Source organism: Trachinotus anak, unplaced genomic scaffold (assembly GCF_046630095.1).
Source record: "Trachinotus anak isolate AG129_WGS33_773 ecotype Australia unplaced genomic scaffold, CSIRO_AGI_Tana_v1 ptg000013l, whole genome shotgun sequence".
NCBI classification, from domain to species: domain Eukaryota; kingdom Metazoa; phylum Chordata; class Actinopteri; order Carangiformes; family Carangidae; genus Trachinotus; species Trachinotus anak.
The window spans coordinates 2897022-2921578 of NW_027273864.1; the positions used below are offsets into that span (position 1 = coordinate 2897022).

Consider the following 24557-nt stretch of genomic DNA (forward strand, 5'->3'; position numbering starts at 1 on the left):
GTTCTTTTTTGTCTGTTTTGTGTTTGTTTTATGCGTTGCACTAGTCTATTGTACGGTTGTTGTCCTTGCTAACGTGTACAGGGCTATACAGTCTATGGTACAGAGTCATAGCAAGCTAAAGTTGTGTGCGAAAGTCGGTTGTATAGATCATAGAAAAAATTACACAGTTACTCCTTTGACAAGTACATCCACTGGCACTAAGTGCATGGTTTATTTAGTCTAGATAACTACACTGTTGTCTCTTGCGGTCAAAGTTTTGGCTTCAACTGCGTGAAATGAAGCAAATACGGAAGGAAGCTGCAGTGAACTATCTTGCTTCCCTTCGCCAGCCTCTGTATGTGCCTGTGCGTCATTACGTCACACACTCTCCTCTCGCTCCGGACAGATTTACAACCTCAGACATGGCTCCGTGAGGCGACACATGGCAGCTAACAGCCATGAATCAAAAACAACTCACCCGAAACTGACGATGCTTAAATAGCCGCCGAACTTCGTTTCTTTCGAAATTACTCCAACTCTTGCAAAATCCACAGATACACCAACCGGTTGTTAGTGACTGTCAGGGGCACAGGCGCACTGCAACCACCAGAGGTTTAATTTCCACTGATATTTCGCGTTTTTACAGTTAACTTTAAGTTAAGTTTGCGTCTTTTCTAACAGAAGCTCAGCATGGGCGTTCAAGGTTTCCAAGAATACATTGAAAAACATTGCCCCAGCGCTGTGGTGCCGGTGGAGCTCCAGAAGCTGGCTCGGGGGAGTATGGTTGGAGGTGGCCGGCAGAGACCCCCTCAGGGTCCGCTGAGACTGCTGGTAGACGCCGAGAACTGCCTCCACCGGCTCTACGGAGGCTTCTACACCGACTGGGTCAGCGGCGGCCAGTGGAACCACATGCTGGGCTACCTGGCTGCTCTCTCTAAGGCCTGCTTCACCGGCAACATTGAGCTCCTGGTATGCTTCAATGGCGCCCTGGAGAAAGGCCGTCTTCACGAGTGGGTCAAACGGCAGGTGAATGAGAGGCAGACCGCCCAGCAGATCATCAGCCACGTCCAGAACAAGGGCACCCCTCCGCCCAAAGTCTGGTTCCTCCCTCCCGTGTGCATGGCCCACTGCATCCGACTAGCACTCCTCAGGTTCCGCGTCGAAGTGAGTGAAAACTCGGCCTGGCAATGCCTGTTGAGCAGAGCCACTGTGGACTGCCAGCGGCAGACATTAGCAGGCTCTGTGGTTAGCCTGCTAGCCTGCCCACCATGTCACCAATGCTAACTTCACCCATGACCAAAACAGTTGCCACACTCCGCCAAGTTGATCGGTGTGCCTCTTAGTGTTAGCAGTGGTGTCCGTGGCCTGCTTTCTTAATACTCACCTCATTCTGATTTTTGTGACCTTACCTGAGTGTATGAACGAATGTGATCAGCACTGTGATTTGATTTGATCAGTTAATAAAAGGCCAAATCTTTGCAATGTCCTCGCAGTGCAAAAGCAACTGAGTGAACTGAGGGACCTACAGGGCCAGAAAGAGAAGCTGAAAGCTGAAACCAGTCACTCTGAAACATACACACAATATTACTAGAATGGATTTGATTTGCTGATTAACAGAAAATTCATTAGCAACTATCTTGACAATTGATTCGCACATATATACAAAAATACCAGAATAAATGAATGCTTACAGTCTGTCAAATGTGATATTGACTCTTCAGGTTGTGGACTGTCGGTCAGACAAAATAAGACATCATCTTTAGCTTTAGAAATTGTGATTTTATAGACCAAAGCCATTAATCAAGAACATTGAGAAATTCATGACAAATATTGTAAGATGCAGCCCTCAAATATGACTTACACAGTGACCCTGCAAATGCAGAAATTAATGCATATTTCATCTAAATATATGTAGATATAGTACTCAATGATGCAAAAACTGTAAAGATGCATCTCATTCAGCATGTAGTGTTTTCTCTCTAGCACACAGCATCGCAGAGCTGTTATCACACATTTGAACTGGTTTGCAGAGCAATGATTTGTTTACATTTTTTCACCATTTGCATGCAAAAAAAAAAATCAGGGATGCTCTGACCTGCTGTATTGGTACTGGAGTAAATGCTGACCTCATTAAGTGGATTGACTGTTGGGCAGTTACCTGATCCACACTAAGTACAGTTCATGTGTCAGTTTTATTTAAGACTCCAAAGTCAGGGCAGGTTGTTGACTTGTCATGTTACAGTTTAATTATTGATTTAAGTTGAATTAAGATAGGTTCTTATTCTAAGATAGGTTCTGATTCTGATAAGATTCTCTGAACTGAGGCATCAGGAGAAATAAACTTGGACTGGTCGATCCCTATTACAAATATGCATCGGATATCATCATGACAATGCAGTGAGCTGTGTAAACATGGAAAATTCCTCTTACTGGTGTCAGTGTTGATATGATGATGCTGTTTGTAGAGTGTTTCTTTTCACACATTCTTTGGATCACAATTTAAATACGTAACCTTATTATCTGTGTTTTTTGTTTTGAGTAATGAATCAGCTTTGCAGGGCTTACACACAGAGCAGCTCCTTTAAACCTGCACCTGGGTTATAATTGTGTTTCTTCACACTATAGTCGAGTGCCTGACACACCATGCCTGTGTAAGAGGTCTGTTTTGAGGCTGTCCCATCTAAATCCTAATTCTTGTCTTGGCCACTCCTCAGGTTGTCCAGAGCATCGAGGACCACCACCTGGAAGTGATAGCCTTATGCAGGGAGAATGGCTTCCATGGCTTGGTGGCCTATGACTCTGACTACGCTCTGTGCAACATCCCTTACTACTTCAGTGCCCATGCCCTGAAACTGAGCCGCAACGGCAAAAGCCTCACCACCAGCCAGTACCTGATGCACGAAGTGGCACGGCAGCTTGATCTCAACCCAAATCGTTTTGTCATTTTCGCATCACTTTTAGGTTGGCATGACCTACTGGGCACAAATGGAACTGATAGTTCAGATGAGGCTGACTAACGCGACTATGCTTTAATGTGTTTTACAGGAAATCACATACTGCCTGATGAAGACTTGGCTGCCTTTCACTGGAGCTTACTTGGTCCAGAGCATCCATTAGCATCTTTGAAGGTAAACACTTTTTTATTTTCTGAAAATCACTGGACTGCTACTCTAATGTGATACCAGGGAGTTTGTGAATCTTGTTACTGAATGACTGAAGGATCAGACCAGTGAATATTGTAATGGGGCAGTGCATTGTAGTGCAGTAGAGTACCTGAACCTGCTGTGTGAGGTCGTTTCTCAGAAAATCACCACTGTCACTTTCAAACATTGTTTTTCACGAATAATTTATGGCTTTGTAGGAGCTTTGAAAACTCTGAGAACTCAACCCCCCCAAGTTGCTACTGAGTTGCATTATAAGAAATGTATTTTTAATCCATCTCTTGTGAGTTCCCCAACTTTGCAATGTGCAATGCAAGGATAGTATTGCCGTACTAGGACAGGATTGCACATTAGGATACTAAGGATAACCCTATCCCTATCCCGTCTGTGGTCTCAACCCCAAGGAGAATTTGTTTGTACTGAAGATATAATTTTTTAAAAACAGATGACAAATTGCGGGTCAGTGCAGTCTTTAACAAACAGGAGGGGACTGTATTCAGTTTCTAATTGATATGCATTTGGTGCTCACTGAGTGTTTGTGGTAGCAGGACGTTGATGTGGGATTTTGTCAAAAACCACTGTGTGTGTTCATGGTAATGATAGAACATGTGGCTCACTGAGGTTTAGTTCTTTAACAACAGCAGCGGTCTATGGCACAGAGGCATAAGATATACAGGCTCTGAATACACACACAGTACTTTTTATGGGATCAATGAATTTCTGGTTTTGTCTTTTGTCATCGCATTTTGATTCAGGAATTACTGAATCCTGATTGGTGCATGGATGAACATGGACATTTCTAACTGAAACGCTGCTATATATCTGAGATGCTGTCATCCTCCATCTCTGCTTTCAAGCTTAATTCATTGAACTTTCATACAAATTTATTTACTTTTTATTTTTTTGCAAATTCTCACTGAGCTTTGGACACGATGACTAGAGGTTGACCAGCTTGTATATGGCTATTGTAGTGAAAGGAAAGTTCATGGTCATGAACTTTCAACGCTCCATAGAAATCCTTTAAAAAAGTCCTTTTTGGACGACAAATTGATATGAATGGTTGAGTTGCAGTACAACAGTGCCAGACAGTTTTAGGGCACATTATTTGAATGTTTCAGCTGTTTCGAAATGACTAGCTGTGATTTCATTTAGAATTCCTTGATTGGTAAATGACATGGTGCTTAGTAACCAAAGGACTATGAAAATGTAACGTTGACAATACAACTGAAGTAAGTGCACAGTACACACGTCACATGTCTACCCTGGAACATCTCATCAACAAGGACATTTTACCACAGGGACACTACAAACATTGTTAACTGAACCTGCACTATACTTAATGTTAATACTTAAAAATGTTATGAAATTATGTTGAAACTAGTGCAAGTGTTAAAGCTATAAAAGCTTGTATTTAAAGGTTCTCTGCTCTGTAGAACCTATGTGGTTCTGCAGCTGCTGTCACTCAGACAGTTGTTCACCTAGAGCTCAGGCAGTTCATTTATTGTTTATCCCGTCATTTAGCCAACCACAAAGCAAGTGTGGCTTTGATTGGGAGACATAAATATTTCTGGAATGTAACAACAGAGAAAAAGAAACGTCGTTCATTTGAAGGTGTGGCTCACTGGTGGAAATGTGGCCAGAACACTAAAAGACACATTGAAATGAAAAATACTGATACTGTTCAGTTCTTTCTTCTTATTCACCAAACATGTATCAAAGCAATCACTTTGGCTTTTACAAAGCAAAATCCCTATTTTTTCCTGCCTGTAAAGCATGTAAATATCTCAGTGGACTCATTTCTAAAAGTGTGGTTATGCTCTGTTTTGCTGTCTCCCTCTGTCCTCTTGCTGCTGGATTAAAACAACACAAGTGAGGCTCTGCATCAGCCTGGACTCGCTAAGCCACGCCCAGTTTTAGCGACCCCATCAAATTTTAAGTATTTGATTTAAACCCCTCTCACAAATACGTCACATAACAAAAAACATAACGTAAGTTGACTTTCACTGTGATTTTAAAGGCGACCTGTGGAGAGTCTTGTAAAAGGAAAAAAAAAAGCAAAACAAAAAAAAAAACGTATGTTTGCATTCAGCTAAGTGTCTGCAGCTCAGGAGGTAGAGCAGGTTGTCAGCTGATCACAGGGTTGGTGTTTCACGCTCCTGCTCCTCCTGCCCACGTGCTGAAGTGTCCTTGGGCAAGACACTGAACCCCAAGTTGCTCCTGATGGTTAGACTAGTACCTTGCTTTTTAGCTCGCTGTCTTCTTGTGTTTGTGTGAGTGGTTGGTTGAGAGGCAGAATTATAAAATGCTTTGGATTAAAGTATATAAATGCAGCCCATTATCATTTCTCACCAAAGCACACAGAGCTGCAGTTGGGAGGGGTCATTTCAGGTGCTCCTGGTCTTGAAAGTAACACTCCCAGTAAAATTTCAGGACAAGATGCATCTCTGCAGTTTCTGTTGCTGGTGGATCAGTTTAGGGACTCAGTGTCCATTCAGCATCCATTCTAATGTGTTTTCTTCTGAACCGCGTTTTGAAATTCACTACCACTCTGATTCACGCCTCAGACTGGCTTCTTCTCCATGGCAACGATGGCTGAGGCTCATGGGTATCGCAGTATTCACACCCATCAACCCAAAGCTCTGCTTTACCTCCTGTAAGGATGATTTCGTGAGGAGATGAGAAGAACTTACTGGAGGCCAAAGAATTTGACAGCTCTGGAATAATATAGCAGATACTGGAAGGTCGCAGCTCAGTTGAACATTTTATTATCATTGATCAACGGGTCTGTAATCAGCAAACATGCATTCAGGAGATATTGACAAAGAGCAACTCTTGAACATAGTAACATAGTAACTCCTGACTACTGTAAATCAGTATCTTCTTGCATATCTGCCAGATCCCCTGGTGCCATGTAAGAAAACAAACATCTTCACCTGTCAAGGGCCAGTTATATAAGTGCAGGTTAGTCATAGGCCCAAAACAAAATTCCACTATCTCCTCCTTATTGAGAGGCCGGGTGATGTGTGATGAAGGTTGGCAGGTAGATGAAATGGTTCAATAAGTTTCTTGAGAGCAACAATTTCATTAAGTGACTTTCATGGGATAATTTGTGGAGATTTACTGCTTTTACTCTGTTTACACATATATGTGGTGTGTGTGTGTGTGTGTGTGTGTGTGTGTGTGTGTGTGTGTGTGTGTGTGTGTGTGTGTGTGTGTTATGTCAAACTCCAGGCAAAAATTCACCATGTTACAAAGCAGCAGGACCTTCTGGTTTACACAGCTGTAAAATTCTGGCTGATTGTGGGTGAAATCATTCTGATCACTGTTAAAGCAGCGCTGCTGCCAATCGTTGGTTAGTTAAATTAGTAGCATCTGTTGATGATCAACTTGACAAAAACATCCCAGAAAGCAGGTAAAAGGAGGATGAAGAGGAGCAGACTGGAGAAGAGACTGAGGATGAGTTTGTAAAGAAGGTGGGAAAACTTGCTGCAGCTTCGAGCACAAATATGAAGGAGACCTGATATCTCAGGGTCCAGCCTATAATGCTTAGATGTGTAAGCAGAAAGGGAAAAGTGGAGCTGAAGGGAGGGGTAAAATAATCTTGAGAAATTCAAATGGCTTATTGATTGCCATTCAAGAGTCGTGTAAGCAGGCCTGAGGTGCTTTGTTCGCTCTCATCAATAAATGTAGAAAAGGTGATTTACCTGAAGTTACCGACTTAGATCTTTTTTTACAGGTTAGTTGCACCAGTTCTGTTAAGCATATGAAGTCTGAGGATTTGAAAAAGTAGACAAATTGGAAAAAACTACACATAAAATTCCTTAAGAGCGTCATACAACCACCTGTCATAATATAGTTCATGGAGAGAGGAGAAGAAACTGAACTCAGCAGGTTAATGTACTTTTTGTGTACCTTTGGTTAATGTATGTCACCGTGGGTCTTACAGATGAAGCAGTTACTAGATCACTCTGACTTGTCTCACCTGTGTAACACCAGTGGTTGGAACTGGTGAAGTTTAGCAGAGGTTGAAAATCAGTTTCTACTAAAGTGACGTAGTGAGCTCCACGCGGCGTCAGCCTGTGTGCAGAGTGTTAAACAGGAGTTTCAGTTGGAATCCCTGAGCTGACTGGAAGATATAAAGGCTGGACAGAAAGCAGCACCCCATCTGTGACTGAAATATTCCCTGCAATATGATTGGCTGACCTGCTGTGACCTTGGTGAATTGCCGTTCCTCAGGTGCGTGCCCATCAGCTTGTGCTCCCACCCTGTGATGTTGTAATCAAGGCTGCAGCCGACTACGTCCGCAATATCCCAGACATCACTGACCTGGAGGCCATCGCCAAGGACATCTTCAAGCATTCACAGGTAGGAAAAGTCGTTGACGTATAAAGAAGAGCATTGGCTCGTGTGGAGAACTGGCCAGTCACAGCTGTCTGCAGCAGCCATGATGGAAATGATGCAGATTGTTTTGATCACATCCTTAGAATGAATCCAGAGCTGGAAGCATCACCATGTTCATACAGCATTACACCAGCTGCACCTGAAACACTTTCAGTTTCTCCACTTGCTGTTTATTTGTAACTGCTGTGTAGTTCTGCTCCGTCACTTATTTTGGTGGCAACATCATTTTATATAGTCACAATTACACAAATGCATTGTGGAAAGTGAAAAATGTTTTGCCACAGACTGAAACATAAGAAATCATAAATGAGTTACTCTGAGGGGCGGCCCGGTAGTCGAGCGGTTAGGGCGCATACCATTTGAGCGCAAGACGCTCTTAGCAGGCAGTCACCGGTTCAACTCCTGATCGGTCCGACTCTTTCCTGCATGTCATTCCCCTCTCTCTACCCCCTTTCCTGTCAGTCTCCACTGATCTCTAATAAAGGCATAAAAAGCCCAAAAAAATAACTTAAAAAAAAAAAAAAAAAAAAAAAAAGAGTTACTCTGAGATGAGGGACGAACTGATCATGTGACCTAATAACACTGTTGGGGTTGATCACATATTGTACCAGTCATCATTTCCTCTTCTCATTTGAATTTTATAACCAGCTAAAAAAAAATCTCACAAATAACAACACATCAAGTAGTGCAGAATGGAATATTCAGAATACAAGTGAATTACCATCAGACGTCGGCTGAACAGAAGAGGTTCTATATTTGTACGAGTCAGACTTTGCTTGGGCTTGGAAATCACTGTTTGAAAGAAAATGAATGATCTAGTCACAATTCTGTCTGTAGAAAAAAGTAAGAACTATGGCTACATGTTTTGCATTAAACAATGTGAGGCAAAGACAAACTAACTATCACTCAATGTTTTTCTTACAGTCGTGCACTGATGACAAAGTCCTACGCTTCAAGAAGGCAGTGGAGTACTACTCGTTGGCCAGCAAACCCTCTTACTTCCCTCCACAGTTAGGTTGGTTTCTGTCTGTCTGATCGCAGTGTAGCGACGACTGTTGGACGTTTATCAGCAGCCGGTCATGTGTAGGTTCACTGGGCAGTCTCAGGTTTGACCTCCACCGATCATCCTGGTACATGTGGTAGATGAATGTTGGAGTTAGAGCTGATGGCTGGTGAGTATCAGACGCTCTAGTTTTTTTCAGGAAATGTTCAGCGTTTCTCTAGAAACTGCTCAGAAGCTGCGAAACACTCCTTACTACAGCGTGTGGAGGAGGAGTCTTGTCATAAAAGATATTTTGACAAACACAGGTGAAATAATGAGATTAACTGTGGCTGCACTGCATTTAGTGCCAGGGCCCAGGGCTGGGTGTCCTTCACAGTTTTTTGATAGCAGTACCAGTACTGATACCAGTTCCTGAACGATACTTTATTTAATACTAATGTTTTTAAATCAATTTCAACAGCAACAGAAATACATTACAGAGGCAGAGGCTAATTGAAGCTTGTTGTGTCTTTCATAGTCAGACCAAAACACATGGGAGTGCCTGCTGCAGTGCCATCCCCACAAATGCTCAACATTCCACTGCCTGTGAAACCCGGGGTAAGACTGTCTGAGTCTCTGAACGTGTCGGCAGCTCGGCTCCATGAGAATCGCACGTTAATGTTTTCCCTCTCTGTTGTCAGGTCCAGCACTCATACGCAGACCCTCTGGTGGAGCACAGCCTGGCTCTGGACTCGGTGGACAAAGGCCTCCCAGAGCAGAACAGCTTCAGCAACATTCCTCATGAAGGGAAGCACACACCGCTGTATGAGAGGTCCTCTCCCATCAACCTTGGCCAGGCTGGTAGCCCCAACCACACAGAGGCTGCTTTCTTCAACGCCTCCTCCACTTCCTCCTCCTCGGAGAACGAAGAGAGCTCTGGCTCAACTGCCAAGTGAGTTTGATAAAACCAGTTCTGTCTGTTGCTGTCTTGATTCGTGGAGAAGGAGATTTCTGGTAGAAATACTGTAGCACACAGTTGTAAACAACTGACATCATCATGTCCTGTTCTCTCCTCCTCTCTGTGCTCATTTCAGTTCTTCTGTTTCTGCTGTCAGACAACAGCACAAGTGTGAAACAGTGACTGAAACGCTGCCCATTGAGACAATATGTTAACCAGCAGTCACTTTCAAGCTGCTGCTGAAATCCTGATTTTACAACCACAAAGTTGTCTGACAAAATCACCACACACACACAATGAAAGATGAAGACTGTGCTGTGATTCCAGCTGGATTTACTTATAAAACCATCGCTCAGAGAGAGAGTTAGAAGGGACAGAATATCTGTCCTTCAGTTTATCCGGTGTGTTGGTTTATAACACCTGCACTGATGACAGCCTGTAGTTTCTTTTTTAACTTCACATTAGCAAATGTTAGCATGCTAACACAATAAACCACAATGGTGATCATCCTAAACATTATCTGCTAAACACTGCTCTGACCCGTTAATGAGATCGCTGGATTGAAAACCAAGACGTTCCACACACGCCTCGCAGCCACTGTGTTCCTGGCCTTATGGGATGTACAATGAACATCTTTGGGTTTTGGCCCATTATTCAGGCAACACGTGATTTGATGACATCATCTTTGTCTCTGGAAGAGACAAAGATGATGGCGCTGTATACCACCCTCTGAGATTCTGTCAACCAAGCAATCAATCAAGAAAATAATTGGCAGATTCATCAATAATGAAAGATCCTCATCATAGCTGTAATTAGTTTGGTGTTCTCTCCTCTTCATTTCCCTGATTGGTCCCAAGTCTTCAAACACAAACAGTAAGAAACCTGCCAGGTGCAGAGAGCACAGCTGCTCCAGATTAGCAGCACAGTAAACAGTGGATCAAATGAAACAGCATCTCCAGGACTGTTAAAGGGCTGCTGCATGTTTCTGCAAACAGACGACACTGATGATCCTTTCTCTCACTTCGTCTTCATTTTCAGTTGTGTTACACTGCCAGCCAGAATATTTCCTCTGCTACATGATTCATACGTGTGTGTTTTCAGTCATGTTAGTGACCATAAAGGAGGATGGGAGAAAAACGGACACACTCACTCTGAAAACACACCAGAGGCACAACTGGGAGAGCAGACAAAAGTGAGTTCAACATCAGGAAAACCACACATGGGACCTGGCGATAAATCTCACCAACTCATATTTCGTCTGTCCTCAGGCTGACCTCTGTGTGACCTCTGCCGCGAGCCCACAGGCTGCAGGTCTCCACAGCCTGAACGCCGAGATTCCCTCTCTGCTTTCCATGCCCACTAGGAACCACATGGACATAACCATCCCACCCCTCCCTGCCGTAGCCCCCGAGGTCCTGCGGGTGGCCGAGCACAGACACAAGAAGGGCCTTATGTACCCTTACATCTACCATGTTCTCACCAAGGTCAGGGGATCTGGGTTAACTCTGATGTTTGGGTTTAAGCTGCTCATAGCTTAGATTTGATTTTTTACAATATGTGAAAATATAGCAAAAGAAAATATACATCCAAAGAAAACTGAGGAATTTAAATCACTAGTCACAACTGATGCCAGGCATACACACACACACACACACACACACACACACACACACACACACACACACACACACACACACACACACTTACTTGTACTTCTATCTTTGTGAGGACACTCATTGACATAATGCATTCCCTAGCCCCTTACCCTAACCTTAACCATCACAACTGAGTGCCTAACCCTAACCTTAACCTAAACCTAATTCTAACCATAACTCTAAAACCAAGTCTTAACCCTCAAAATGTGATTTTAAGGTGTCTCAAAAAGTGAGGACCGGCCAAAATGTCCTCACTTTCCCAAAATGTCCTCACTCTGTTAGTAAAATACTTTTTTTTGGTCCTTACTATGTAGCAAGTACAAGTGTGTGTGTGTATATATATATATATATATATATATATATATATATATGTACACACACACACACACACACACACACACACACCATATTTGTGGGTGGAATCTGAAGTACCTGTTATGTTTGTGCCATTGTGTAGCGTTTAGGTAACACTGTGTCTTTGCAGGGAGAGATTAAACTATCTGTCACCATTGAAGATGAAGGTAACAAAGACCTACCTACAGCAGTGCAGCTGTTCCGGCCTATCCGTCAGTATATTTACGGAGTGCTCTTCAGCCTGGCAGAGGCCAGGAAGAAGGCCGAGAGACTCGCCATGAGGAAGAACTGCCAGCCTGAATGTGAGTCCTGACAGGGACTTCAGAGAGTGTTGAAAATTTTACTGCTAATTGATAAAATAGCCCTTTTTTCCCATTAATGTGAACTCAATAATCTGTGATGACAGTAAAAACATATTTTTGGAAAATTGATTAAAAATCAAAAATCGAAATCTCTCATTTTCAGAAGCATTACTGTAATACTTAGATGAAGCCGCTTCTTTGGTAAGTCTCTACAAGCACACATTGATTTGAGCAGTTGGTGCTTCTGGCAGGCTCTCCCTCATACATGCTTTATTTGTGGTGACATTGACCATCATCAACACATCAGTCTGTTGAAGTTGGGCTGGTTATTGGGAGAAATCCCACCTTAGGTGTGTGCCTTTCACCTCAGTTGGTCACAAGAGGACTTCAGTCAAGTTCTAGTCACAATCAAGGACAATCAGAACAAGCAGATTGCACCTGGTCCTCATTTAGAGCCACAGGAAAGGCTCTGAATACTTCTGTCAATGACAGATTTCAGTTTTTAATAAAGTTGGAAGATTGTTTAAAAACATGTTTTCACTTTGTCATTCTGTGTTACTGAGTGATGGCAGTTTGATCAATTGAAACTTACAGCTACAATAAAGGTTGCAACAAGTGAAGGAATACTTCCTGAATACTTGCTGAGGTCACTGTGCACTGACACAGGTTTATCTGCAGTGAGATGATATCTGCCCATATATCAGCCAGTTTATCAGTCCAGCTCTGCTTCTGCTTCTCCTGCCCTGCAGGAGAGTCACTGATGAAATGACTGAATGACTGAATCCTACTCTGATTGTTTTTAGTCCTTGGTAAATTTTAAGAGAGATACCCAGGAGTGATTCTCAGACACTTGATGAATACCATCTCTGATACCTTAAAATCCCTTTTCTCTCCCCCAGACACACATGTCATGGTGAAGGAGTGGGCCGCCTACAAAGGCAAGTCTCCCCACACCCCTGAGCTGGTGGAGGCTCTGCCCTTTAGGGAGTGGACCTGTCCCAACCTGAAGAAGCTGTGGCTGGGGAAGGCGGTGGAGGACAAGAACCGCAGGATGAGGGCGTTCCTGGCCTGCTTGCGCTCCGACACTCCGGCTATGCTGAACCCTGCCAACATCCCCACGCCCCTCTTGGTGCTCTGTTGTGTGCTACGGTGAGTAGACTGCTCCAATCCAGAACAGTCGGTGGCCTTACACACAGATACAGTATGTAGATTTGACTGTGTAGGTTACAGGAGAGTCCAGTGTGACGTGAATTGAAAGGGAGTGAGGATTTGTTAAGACAGTGCTGAGCACTTCCAGGTTTTTGTAACGTTGTTAACCCTCCCCTCTGTGTTTTGCTTCAGGTTTATGTTACATTGGCCAGGAGTAAGAATTTTGCGTCGTAACGAACTTGACGCTTTCCTAGCCCAAGCACTTTCACCCAAACTGTATGAGCCTGACCAGCTGCAGGAACTGAAGGTGATTTTGTAGTGTTTGATATGTGAGGAGAGTCTGAGAAACACACACAACTCATGAATGACTGGCTATCAATCACTCATGTGCTTTGCATGTGCTTAACCGCTCTGAAAGCCACAGATTGACAAAGAACTGGCACCTGTCAGACTCCGTGTTGTTGTGTTTCTCCGGGTACTCCTCATATTCTGCAGAAAAAGGAACACGCTCGTGTGAAACCCTGTTTTGTACAAGCATGTTCCTGAAGCCACAGCTTTGCACTGAAAGATGTATTTGTAGAGCTTTGAGGCGTCCTCATATCATGTGTGGATGGTTTATCATCTCTCACACAAGCTGTAAAGAAGCTGGAGCTCTGTTCTCATTCGGCCCCTGTTCATGTGAACCATCCACACCAGCTGCGCTCTTTGGTCCTTGTGGTGTGTCTGTGTGTAGCTCTGTCAGCTCTCTGCTGTGTCAGAATGTGTAGGTTGTGTCTGCTGGCTCTTTGTTGTGGCTGGATTAGGTTGTCCACTGCTGGATTCTGGCAGATGGGAGTGAACGGGGCCGCTTATGCTTGCTCTGTGCTTTGCTTCGCACTTCATTCATCTGAATGCTTGTGGGGGCCATTAGAGGAACGTGCTGTCACTTCTTTTCGTTCGGACATGTATAAAAGTGTGGATGTTGTTTTTCTTCCACAGATCGACAACCTTGACCCTCGGGGAGTGCAGCTGGCCGCTCTGTTCATGAGCGGAGTGGACATGGCTCTGTTTGCCAACGACGCATGTGGACAGCCTATTCCCTGGGAGCACTGCTGTCCATGGATGTACTTTGATGGCAAACTGCTTCAGAGTAAACTCATCAGGGCCAACAGGGAGAAAGCCCAGCTCATTGACCTCTGTGATGGTCAGGTAGCTTAATCCACACCACCCACAGGTCCAACATGCTCGAACTAAAGGACACAGTTAGAGAAGAAACAGTTACAAGGTTCATCCTAAAACAAGTAGTATTACAGTTGAAATTATCACTGGTCGATTACCGTGGTACATTACTGTGGTTAGTTTAACTCAGGTTAGGTACTCTAATGCATCATCCAGCAACATTTTCCCAGACGTTTTGTGTCACCGCCTTGCACCAAAACATGGCCAGTGGCAGTGACAGCTCTTCTGTGGAAAACTTTCAGTCTTCTTTTCCCTTTTTATGTCAAAGTTTGCAGGTATCAGCTGGTTTTTAAACATGGGTCACACTTTTTGGATGGAAAGGTCCAGCACTACATGAGTGAGTGAGTGAATCTGAAGTCTGGTCGGCCGGGCTGAGTGTTGGAGTTTCCTCAGTGGCCATCGCTCTTTCAAAATAAACTGGCTGAAACAATTCCTGTAATGGCATCAGGAGGCATTTACAGGCAATGTTGCCAACTTAACACCTTTGTTGCTACACTAAACCACTTTTCAGAGCCCTATAGCAACTTTTAAAAGCATCTAGTTACAAATGTACAAACCTTAGCTGCTCTCCATGGAAGAGTCTCCAGTGCTGCCCTGCGAGCGTTGGGCCAGGCTGTCCTCCATAGACACACCTCTCTCTGCTGACCTCAGCAGCTGATGTGAATGAGAAACTCTCTGAGTGATCGTTTTACATGTGAATCAGCTGAAATCACAGCACAGTCTTTGTCTTTAAGTGATGTGTTTGGTGATATTTGTCAGACGATGTCATGGTTGTAAAATCGGGACATTAGCAGCAGCTTGGAAGTGACAGCTGTGTCAATGTCACTACTTCATACTTGTTCTGTTGAAACAGAAGAACGTGTGAATGAGAACAGCTGATGTGAAAGGTGTGATGAAGTGTAATGAAGAAAAGACATCAGTAAGGATGAATGGTTATAAAAATTCAAAATTGATTTAAAAAAAATTGATAAAAAAAACTATTGAACCAATAATATAGGGAGGACGGCCCAAGAGTCGATGCATTGTTAAGCACTGGCTTTAAGTCGACGTCCTGACCGTGGAACACTGTGCTCTGCAGCCGGAACTCATTAGTCCTAACTTTAATAATGGAGGTTTTCTGTATGGACACTGTGATGATGCTGATGTTCACTGATGGTTAACGAGTGTTGGTTTTACAGTGGTTTCGCTGAATGTTTCTGTCTTCAGTCTGAACTGGTTGCCAAGGTGGAGAAGATGCGTCAGAGTATCTTAGAAGGTCTCAGCTTCAGTCGTCCGCCTCATCCTCCTCCATTCCCCCCACCACCGCCTCCACCTCCTCATGGGATGCCTTTCTACGCCCCCGCCAGTTCCTTCTACCCCCCACCCCCCATGATGCCTCCTCAGGGGAGAGGTAGGGGAATGCCTGGTGAGTACAACCACAAATGCTAACAGGCGGTTTATTTTTGAATTTTATTCTCAAAGTAGTTCATCTTAAAGTCATTTCATTGTTACAGAGTCTGTATTTGTGCTTTATCCTAGATTTAGATGAAAATGGGGAGGGAATGAGGCAACAATGCCTTTAAATGATTTTAGCTGAAGGCTGCAATATAACAATATATTAAAGAAGAGTTAAAGGTCTGAAAGCCTTTTCTGAATGCACTGCAGATGCACTTGCACAAATTAACATCATTTACTTTCCCTCTTCTAATGAGGACTTCAAGGAATCTCGTCGCAGGGTGGGAAGCTGGAGATTGCAGGCACCGTGGTGGGTCAGTGGGCTGGAACTCGACGCAGGAGAGGAAGAGGAGGCTTCGCTGTCCAGGTGGTGTCTGTTGGTGGACCAAACAGAGGGTAAGAACAGAGAGAGGTCAGGGCCCTGTTCACACCTGGTATTAATGTGTGTCTTCAGTGATCCTTTCACAAGTGGTCAGCTCTTAGTTCATCTGTTCACAACTGGCTTTAAAATGTGATCGGATCTCACTTCCCCCTTTACATGGAAATGTACAGGCATGTGTTGTTATTTTTAGCCAGTCAGACAGACAGGCGTGTGTGCGTGTGTGTGAGAGAGAGAGACATAGAGAGAGAGGTACAGAAGGGTTGAGCAAATCAATTTGCTCTACAGTAAAATGAGGTTTTATCCATTTGAAATGGTAAAATATTTTCAGTTCATTATGAAACGGTGTTGGGACTGATCAGACTGTGTCAGAGGATTTCAGGACGTTAGAAAAGGCTCACACTACTTAAAGAATGTGGCCACATGTGGTCCAGACCACCTCTGAATGTGGCCTGAGGCCCTTTTTAGACCTAGTATTAATGTCCGTCCTGAGTGATCCGATCACAAGTGGACAGCTCAGGTGTGAACCCACCCAGGACACATTCAGGACACATTTGAGATCCGATCCCAGACCACATTCAGAGGTCTGGACCACATTCTTTAAGTAGTGTTTACACAAATGTATCCTGGCCACACTGAAGGACAGCCTCCTCTACTGACGTCCTCCGCCACAGTCTGATGAGTCCATCACAGTTTCATAATGACCTGAATATATTTTACTATTTCTAATGGATAAAACCTCATTTCACTGTAGAGCTGTGTGCAACACATTGATTTGCTCAACCTTTCATTACTGCTCACTCTCTCGCTCTCTCTCACTCACAGACACACACATACACAGATGTACATTGACAACGGACCCGGTCCTCGGATTGGCTAAAAATAACACTGCATACCTGTTAATTTGCATATGAAGCAGGAAGTGAGATCTGATCACAACTGGTCACTGGACACGCATTTTAAAGCCAGATGTGAACAGACGAAGTTAGAGCTGCCCACTTGTGATGGGATCTCTCAGGACACATGTTAATACCAGGTCTGAACTTGTGTATTTTATCATCAGTTGTATCTATTAGTATTTATTTGTAAACCACAGGGATTTTATTCTTCTGTAGTCGGGTGAGAGGAGTGATTTCCACACCTGTCATCAGGACGTTTGGTCGAGGAGGCAGGTACCACCCTCGAGCTTTCCAGAGTCAGGGAGCATTCCTGGTAAGTCAGCGATAAATCAAGTTTACATTTATAATTATCAATACCTACAGTTACAGTGAATTACACACAGACTGGGAGTGTAGTTTTTCCCTGTGGAAAAAAAAAAGGAAAACTGGGGCTGGAAGCTCATTTACTCTTATTTCCTCATTGAGAAATCTGGATTGGGCCTTGTCCCCCACCCAGCACCGCTTCTTGTTGACTGGGTGGAGAGCATCAAGATGGTTAGTAGAGGAAACGTCAGAGAGACTCAGCCACGTTTGAGCCTCAGTCAGCAACTACCAGACGTAACAGAACAGTTAGTGTAGTTAGAGTCTTTAAAAAATGACATCTCTAAAATGACAGATCAGGTCTGTGGACCTTGCCCCCCAGTACTCATAGTGTAAGTCTTTCTAACTTCAATAATGATATGAGACTAAATGTCATTATCATGGCATTCAGTCTGAGTGTAAAATTAATTTTACACTCAAAAAGTGTGAAATTGAGGCCAGATATGTTGTCCGTTGACCTTTGTTTCTGTGTCACTGTTAAAAATAGCACTTTGTGTGGCAGCTTGTCATTAAATGCATTTGTTTTGGTTGAAAAATGTCCCTTTTCTTAGTGGCACGTCATCTTAATAAGTAGAAGTGCAAAGCACAAGGTAAAAAAGGTCAACACAGTCTTGTTACATTTCCAGTGCTCTTAAGAAGGCGTATCTTTCAGTTATTATGCTTTATACACAAAGAAAATATGATCTGCTTAATAAACCAGGAAACACCATGACTGTGATTTTTAAAATGTTCTTCTCATGTCATGATCAGACTGTAGAGGTAATTTTAAAGGGGTTTAAAACCACAATAATCATCAGAACAGCACAGTTTGAATATGAATATCCTGCAAAATGCTTTACATTTAGAATGAAAGTCCCTACTTAACACCATGTCATTCTATACTTTAAAAGACAAGGAGAAAAATGTCTAGTAAATGATAAAACTGATAATTAAGTGTATGAGGGAACATACACATAATTAAGGACTAAATAGCAAAATAAAAGTAAAAATCCAGCATCGATGCCGCCTATTAGACCTTGAAACGTGTCTTTTCCTTGATATCTCTACTTTTGAACTTGGTGCTGTTGGTCAGCAGTACCACGACTCAGACGACCACTCTTTTTCTATAGCAGTCCTGTCATGTCTGAATGAAGCATAACAAACATTAATGTACAACCACCAGTGTCTGAATGACATGAAAACCATCACTTTAATAACAGACTGCAGCGTGTCATCCACTCTGCGGAGAAGGTGATTGGCTGCAATCTTCCATCCCTCCAGGACCTGTACGCCTCAAGGACTCTGAGGCGTGCAGGGAAGATTGTAGCTGACTCCTCCCACCCTGGACACAAACTTTTTGTGACACTCCCCTCTGGCAGGAGGCTGCGGCCCTTCAGGACCAAAACCTCTTGCCACAAAAATAGCTTCTTCCCATCTGCTATCAGCCTTATCAATGAGGCTAGAGAGCCCCACTGTTGCTGATCCCCCTGATCCCCAATTGCACCAATCACCAGAAAAAGTTCCTTGTATGTGAAAACATACTTGGCAATAAAACTGATTCTGATTCTTTAACCAGGGTGTCAAAAAAAAAACAAAACATTAGGCTTTAGCGCTACAGACCAGAAATATCCACACCAAGTTTCATGGGAGTCTGGGGAATAGGATTTGTGGAGGAAATGTCAGGGAGTCTGTGAAATCATTGGGAATTATCTTCTGCAAATTGTCGATGTCCATCAAATTTCATGGCAGTCTCACCAATAGTAGTTAGAGCCTGCTGCTCTACAACGGTAGAATACTCCCATTACTTTTACACTGAATGCATCTACTCAATGGACATATTTATGTTACTCTCAATTAACTTCTAAATTACCCTACAGACTTTTTGTTTTTTAGCAGGACTTTTAGCCCACAAGTACTTTTTTCCCCTCTATTACATGATCCTCACAGTCTCTGTTAGTGTAACAGTCTTTGGCCCTAATCTAACCTCTGTTAAATCTTTGTCTGTCCTCTCTGCCAGAGTAAGCCTGCTCACACACCTGCACATGATGCAGTGAAGAAGCCCAAGCCAGAGGAGAAGAGATCCTCCCCTGTACCTTGTGACGGTCCGGCCACAGAGAACGGTGTGGAGGACAAAGAGCAAGATCAGCTGAATGGCGATAAAGAGGAATGCAGGGCTCTCATCCAACCTGAAAGTGCCTTTAGCAGTGACTCCGAGACGTGCAATACTAATCCTCACTTAAATGCACTAAACGAAGACAGCGGCTACCATAAAGATGAAGGTCTGGAGGCCGCTGTCTTACAAAAAGAAGTGTAAAACTATTTTTCTAGAGAGGGTGAGGGATGAAAGATGGAGCAAGGTTAGGAATATCTGGAAATTTGGAAAGCAGTCAGTGTACATTGTTCCTCTCAAAGAGCAGAGATGAAATTCAGATCCCTCTCAGCAAACACAAAATATAAGACACATTGCTAGTTAAGGGAGTCCCTGGTGACACTCCCTCATCACCAAGGTTTCTACATGTTTATGAGAATGACACTTTTCCTTTTCTCTAGAATATTAAAGCTTTAACAAGCTTTGTTTTGGGGATATTTTAGTTGTCATAGGTTGATACTCTTCCAGCACTTGGCACCATGTACTTGCCATAGTATGGTTATCAGTTGTGTGTTGTCATGGTGATTGCTTGACGAAAAACCAAACGTATAAACGGAAAAGCAAAATGCAACATGTCTGCCTTCGGTCATCACTTTCGGTTTGGTTCATATTTAAGCGACTCAGTCCATCAGTTCAGATGAGCTCCATGCAGTTTCAGTCACATCGCTGTAACGTTTCAAGGAACAGCTCTAAAAACCAGACGCCAAAGATCTTGTCAAATTCTGATACCCGGCTTGATTCCTTCAAACATGGAGCTGTAGTCTTACCGCTTAGACAAAAACCTTCTGCATGGTTTACAGTTTAACAGGTGTGTAGTTATTATGCATGTTGTCCTTTTACTCCATCTTTACAAGTACTGTGCCCATTTGCAAATGAAAGACATGGCTGATATCAGTGATAGCCCATATGATGTTAACTGTTAGTAACAGATTTGTTCTGACCTTGAATTCTTTTGTGATATTGACCTCTGTTGCATTTAATTAAAAAAAAAAAGCAAGAAGTTATCTAATTACTTTAAAATAGTGTATTCATACTATATTGTTCTCTGTTGCTGTTTTCTGCATTAGTCAAATGTCTGAAGGAAAAAAAAATCATATAAAGAGCTTTGGTCAAAATCACCCCTTTTGTAGCTAAAAGCAACATGCTTTACCTTCTAATGAGGACTAGCCATCAGCCAATAATCGATTCTGAGATTTACTTCAGTGTTGTTTTTACACTCACACTACTTCTTACACCAGAATCATCATTTAACATTTCCACTGAACTCTCCTGAAGCTTTTCATCTTCTGTTAGTGATCAGAGAAATGGTGTACTGTATGCCCCCCCCCCCCTGCAAGAGCTAAATAGGTTACCTTGTTTGTAAGTTGATCAGAGTTTCCTCCTAACTCATGGATTGTAAGAGAATGAACTGCTGTTGGGTTGGATTGTATGTTGATGGATTGTGGAATGGTTTATTTGAAGGCAATTTAGCTACAATGCTTAATAAAACTATATTCTTTTAGTACAAGTTGATGTCTATTTCTTTGTCCCTCATCATGCTGTAACGGTACATAGACACTAATATTTGACCTGTTTCCTGCTCAGTGACTTCCTCTCTGTGTATTTAAATCCCTGCATTCACAACAAATCTGCTCAAAATTCAAACATTAAGACAGAAAAGAAAAAAAATAAATAATACTCTTGGGTCAATATCCATTACTCATGATTTACAATCTATAATTTAGGATAGTACATTTTTTGATGATTTTCTGATAAAATCATAAATACTAAATGTTTCTTCAGGAGAAGGGATAATATCATAGATCGCTTATCAACAGCTCCATCTCCATGACAACTGAGTAAAACCTATCTGCTGATGAAGACCATGTAATACAACTGATAGGTCTGGAAAATTTTCTTGTGCCTCTGCAGTCTTTCTGAAAAATGTTTCATCTATACATTTAAAAAGCATTATAGTCCTTATTGAAGACCAAAGCATATTTGTAAGTATTTATTTTAAACCACCAAAATGTTAGATTATATTCATTAATTTAACTATATGTAACTATAACGATGTGTTATATTTTCAGTATGATTTGTTTCCCCTCATCCCACTGATGAAACTGTCAGGTGTGTTATTTAAGTGGAGAATACTAATTGCAGATTATGAAATCTTAAACTGTCCCAATATTACTGACCCTTTACCTGAATCAATAGCAGTATTAAGACCCTGGCCCTGTAAGAGGGGTTAAAAAAAACTTTCAAATATTTACCATCATAATATTTAATTTTTACATAAAATTAAACACTTTTATTTTTTAAATATAATTTAAATTGGTTTCACGTCAAAGAATTATGTAATAGATAAAGAATAACAAAGCAATTTTTTTTTTCATTTCAGATTTTATTCATCAAGTAACAATAAGCAGCTTAGGACCGATAATAAAAAGCTTTTATTGTGTCCGTGCTAGATGAAGGCCGCTGCATTCAAATGTGCTGTGAGAAAATGATCCTGATTGCTGCAATGTTGATTGATCCGGACGTTCATTCATCTGATTTGAGCTCTGCTGATTAACCTGCTCCCTGACGTAACTTTCACATTTATTTATTTATTTATTTATTTATTTATTTATTTATCTCGCAGTGACATCGAGGCAACATTTTCTTCTGGCTCCTTACATGACCGCCTCGGTGCCGTACAGTCACCAGGGGGCATGCACATAGTAATAATAATAATAATGCATTTCAGGAAAGCTTGCTACGACGAGGCTCCATCGTTTCCACCTCCCCGTATGAACGCAAACACGGCCGTGGTGTGATGGAGATGTGCGTTTAGGTTCATGTGTCCGGCGGGACTGCCCCTGGCTTTTTTTCTGGGGAAGATCATATTGGATCATATTGTTTGCAGGACGTTGTTCCTCCTGCAGCCCCCCTAGTCTATCCCGACGTAGTTGTGAATTGAACATGGCGACTGTACCAGTATATTGCATCTGCAGATTACCTTACGACGTGACCCAGTTTATGATCGAGTGCGATGCTTGCAAGGACTGGTTCCACGGCAGGTAAGGCCAGATTGTTCACCGTGGTGTTTTTGAGGCGGTTTGCATTTGTGGAAAACAAACAAAAATGGCGAGGTCTCGGTGCGTTTGACAGCTTTGTGGCTCTTAGTCGCCCGTCTACATCTGAAGAGAGGCCGCTTGAAGAAGAAGAAGGCGGAGTTAAATATAGCCGACCAGCGTTGTGACATTTTTTCGCGAATAACACAAAGCAGATTCCCCTTATATAAATACAGTGGTATGCAGAATGATTTCGGTGTGGGCTTCTTATATCGATTACAATTAATGGGCATTTAACATCCCCGCTGAGCCGCGAGCTGAACCGTTCCCGTTGTAATGAGCGGACGGCAGCGGGGGAAGCTTCGGCGGACTCGCTGTGCATTTGTCTCCGATTTGCCATCTATCTCTCCGGCCGCTTTAGGGCCGACAGTCCGCTCTTAGTGTCTGTTAATGTTGACATATTCTAACCGTGCTCCTCTGCTTTATCGGGGTGTTTTTACACAGCACGGATGAAAATCACGACCCGAGACTGAGCTCAGCCCCGTACGGCATTCCTGCCAGGCAGCAGCTATGGCTGACAATAGCCCGGGCTGGATGTACTTAAGCTTTAACAGAGAAAACAGAAAAAATACCAAGACACGGTGAGCTGGTGTGTCAGTGCTTTGAGTTACAGGTCACTGCTGTTTTGATTCACTGTGATTAAACTGAGACGTATCGCTTGCAGCGGCTCATCACTTTCTCCCCGCCGTACATAAGCTGCAACGATCTCGGCCAAATCCCTGTTATCATCTTGTCATATTTTCCTCCTGTTGTTGTACTAGTGGCTGCACAAGTCTGTCCCTGCACTCGTCTTTCTTTTAGCATGTTTCAAGCTGTTCGGCTGCACTCCGGGTGTCCTTTTGGGATAGATCATTTGTTAACCGCGTTTCGTTGGGCGAACAAGCCTTTCAGAGCAATGAACAGTATTTACGCGCCTGAACGTTAACCCTTTAATGCTCCCCCTGGCTGCCTGGGCTGTCTGTAGCTTTATTACATTATGTAGCAGTGAATTAAATGCTGAGGACAAGCCGTGACCTCCAGCCATTTATCACCATAAACCAAACAATCACCAGTGAATGCAAAACATACATATTGTAGAAAAATTATATTTAATTATATGTTCTAATACTGCTATTCATACTGCTTACCATATCATAATCAAATCAAATCTCAAAAACTCAGAAAACTCTTTTAGTAATTATAGGATCAAGTTATAAGTGATAAATGTTAAAATAAGCTATATATCAAATGTAATTCTAGACTGGAGAAAAAGCAATAATGTAATAAAGTTGAATGTGCATACTTTATATTGTGTCAGAGGAAGTCGATCTGTGGTATCATTTCTGTAATGAAGGTTCCATAGAGTATTTTATCACATTATATGTCCTATAGGTTATCACCATGATTATAATCCGTGGCGTCCCTGGATGATGGTGCGTAGTTGCAGCATGAACAAAATGAAAAGCAGTGAAACAATAATTGAACCCTGAGGCATCCCATGTGTAGTATGGTGCTCCTCTGATTGACTGTCCTGAGCCATCTAAATGATCTGTTTATCATGAGCTCAAGATATAGTATATTTACCTTTTGTTTTATTGTATACCATTATCTGAGATGTAGTACACGTTTCATCTGGCAAGAGGAAATAATTACTGGTCATTACATTGTCAAGCTATAAAACCAAAACGGCTGATAGGTGGTGAGGTAGGTGGCAGCCTGATTAAACTAGTTGTAACCAGACGTAATACAAATAATAACAGCACAGCGTGTAATATTGAGAATGTCGTATTCAATTCAGCACAAAGGTACTAAGTAAACATCACATATTTTGGGACACATGCTCATTTGTTGTCACAGAGTCAGATAAGAAGACTGGGATCAGTTTCTCTGTGCATTCAGTACAAAGACAGGTCTGAGCCCAGCTTCACAAAGTCCCACAGCAGGGAGAATGTGCAGGCCCAGCTCCACCAAAACGGAAAAACTACACATTTCTACAACTCACAAGCTTCATATCCACATCCAGAGTCACCTTGGTTTTGCCATGTCTGAGTCACAGGAGAGAGCTTTTAAGATGCTGCCTGCAGTTATTGTGCCCAGCTGTTGTTGATCAGGTTCAAACTCTAA

The 24557-nt window shown here is 42.6% G+C and overlaps 2 protein-coding genes and 1 long non-coding RNA gene across 7 annotated transcripts in view; 2 read left to right on the forward strand and 1 right to left on the reverse strand.

The window, feature by feature from the left end:
- Nucleotides 1-597, reverse strand: part of LOC139630142 (uncharacterized) — a 9365-nt gene extending 8768 nt beyond the window's left edge. Inside the window, exon 1 of the long non-coding RNA XR_011693125.1 lies at nucleotides 458-597. This is a non-coding gene — a long non-coding RNA (uncharacterized lncRNA). The remainder of the gene's footprint in view (nucleotides 1-457) is intronic.
- The window catches only part of LOC139630138 (constitutive coactivator of PPAR-gamma-like protein 1 homolog), a 20964-nt gene extending 98 nt beyond the window's left edge, over nucleotides 1-20866 (forward strand). The window contains exons 1-17 of one of the 4 annotated variants that reach the window (XM_071493280.1): nucleotides 340-1143; nucleotides 2694-2940; nucleotides 3025-3107; nucleotides 7377-7505; nucleotides 8466-8556; nucleotides 9062-9141; nucleotides 9225-9475; nucleotides 10520-10673; nucleotides 10750-10965; nucleotides 11621-11792; nucleotides 12692-12941; nucleotides 13134-13248; nucleotides 13920-14129; nucleotides 15366-15564; nucleotides 15860-15989; nucleotides 17088-17184; nucleotides 19228-20866. In XM_071493280.1, the coding sequence (XP_071349381.1) occupies nucleotides 670-1143; nucleotides 2694-2940; nucleotides 3025-3107; nucleotides 7377-7505; nucleotides 8466-8556; nucleotides 9062-9141; nucleotides 9225-9475; nucleotides 10520-10673; nucleotides 10750-10965; nucleotides 11621-11792; nucleotides 12692-12941; nucleotides 13134-13248; nucleotides 13920-14129; nucleotides 15366-15564; nucleotides 15860-15989; nucleotides 17088-17184; nucleotides 19228-19524 (3195 nt within the window). In that variant the 5' untranslated portion in view covers nucleotides 340-669 and the 3' untranslated portion in view covers nucleotides 19525-20866. Of the gene's footprint in view, nucleotides 1-339; nucleotides 1144-2693; nucleotides 2941-3024; nucleotides 3108-7376; nucleotides 7506-8465; nucleotides 8557-9061; nucleotides 9142-9224; nucleotides 9476-10519; nucleotides 10674-10749; nucleotides 10966-11620; nucleotides 11793-12691; nucleotides 12942-13133; nucleotides 13249-13919; nucleotides 14130-15365; nucleotides 15565-15850; nucleotides 15990-17087; nucleotides 17185-19227 lie in introns of those variants that run through there. The other 3 variants (XM_071493279.1, XM_071493281.1, XM_071493282.1) reach the window with 3 other exon arrangements.
- Nucleotides 20867-22041: 1175 nt separating this feature from the next.
- Nucleotides 22042-24557, forward strand: part of phf2 (PHD finger protein 2) — a 32229-nt gene continuing 29713 nt past the window's right edge. Inside the window, exon 1 of one of the 2 annotated variants that reach the window (XM_071494034.1) lies at nucleotides 22042-22400. In XM_071494034.1, coding sequence (XP_071350135.1) covers nucleotides 22303-22400 — 98 coding nt within the window. In that variant the 5' untranslated portion in view covers nucleotides 22042-22302. The remainder of the gene's footprint in view (nucleotides 22401-24557) is intronic. The other variant, XM_071494035.1, reaches the window with a different exon arrangement.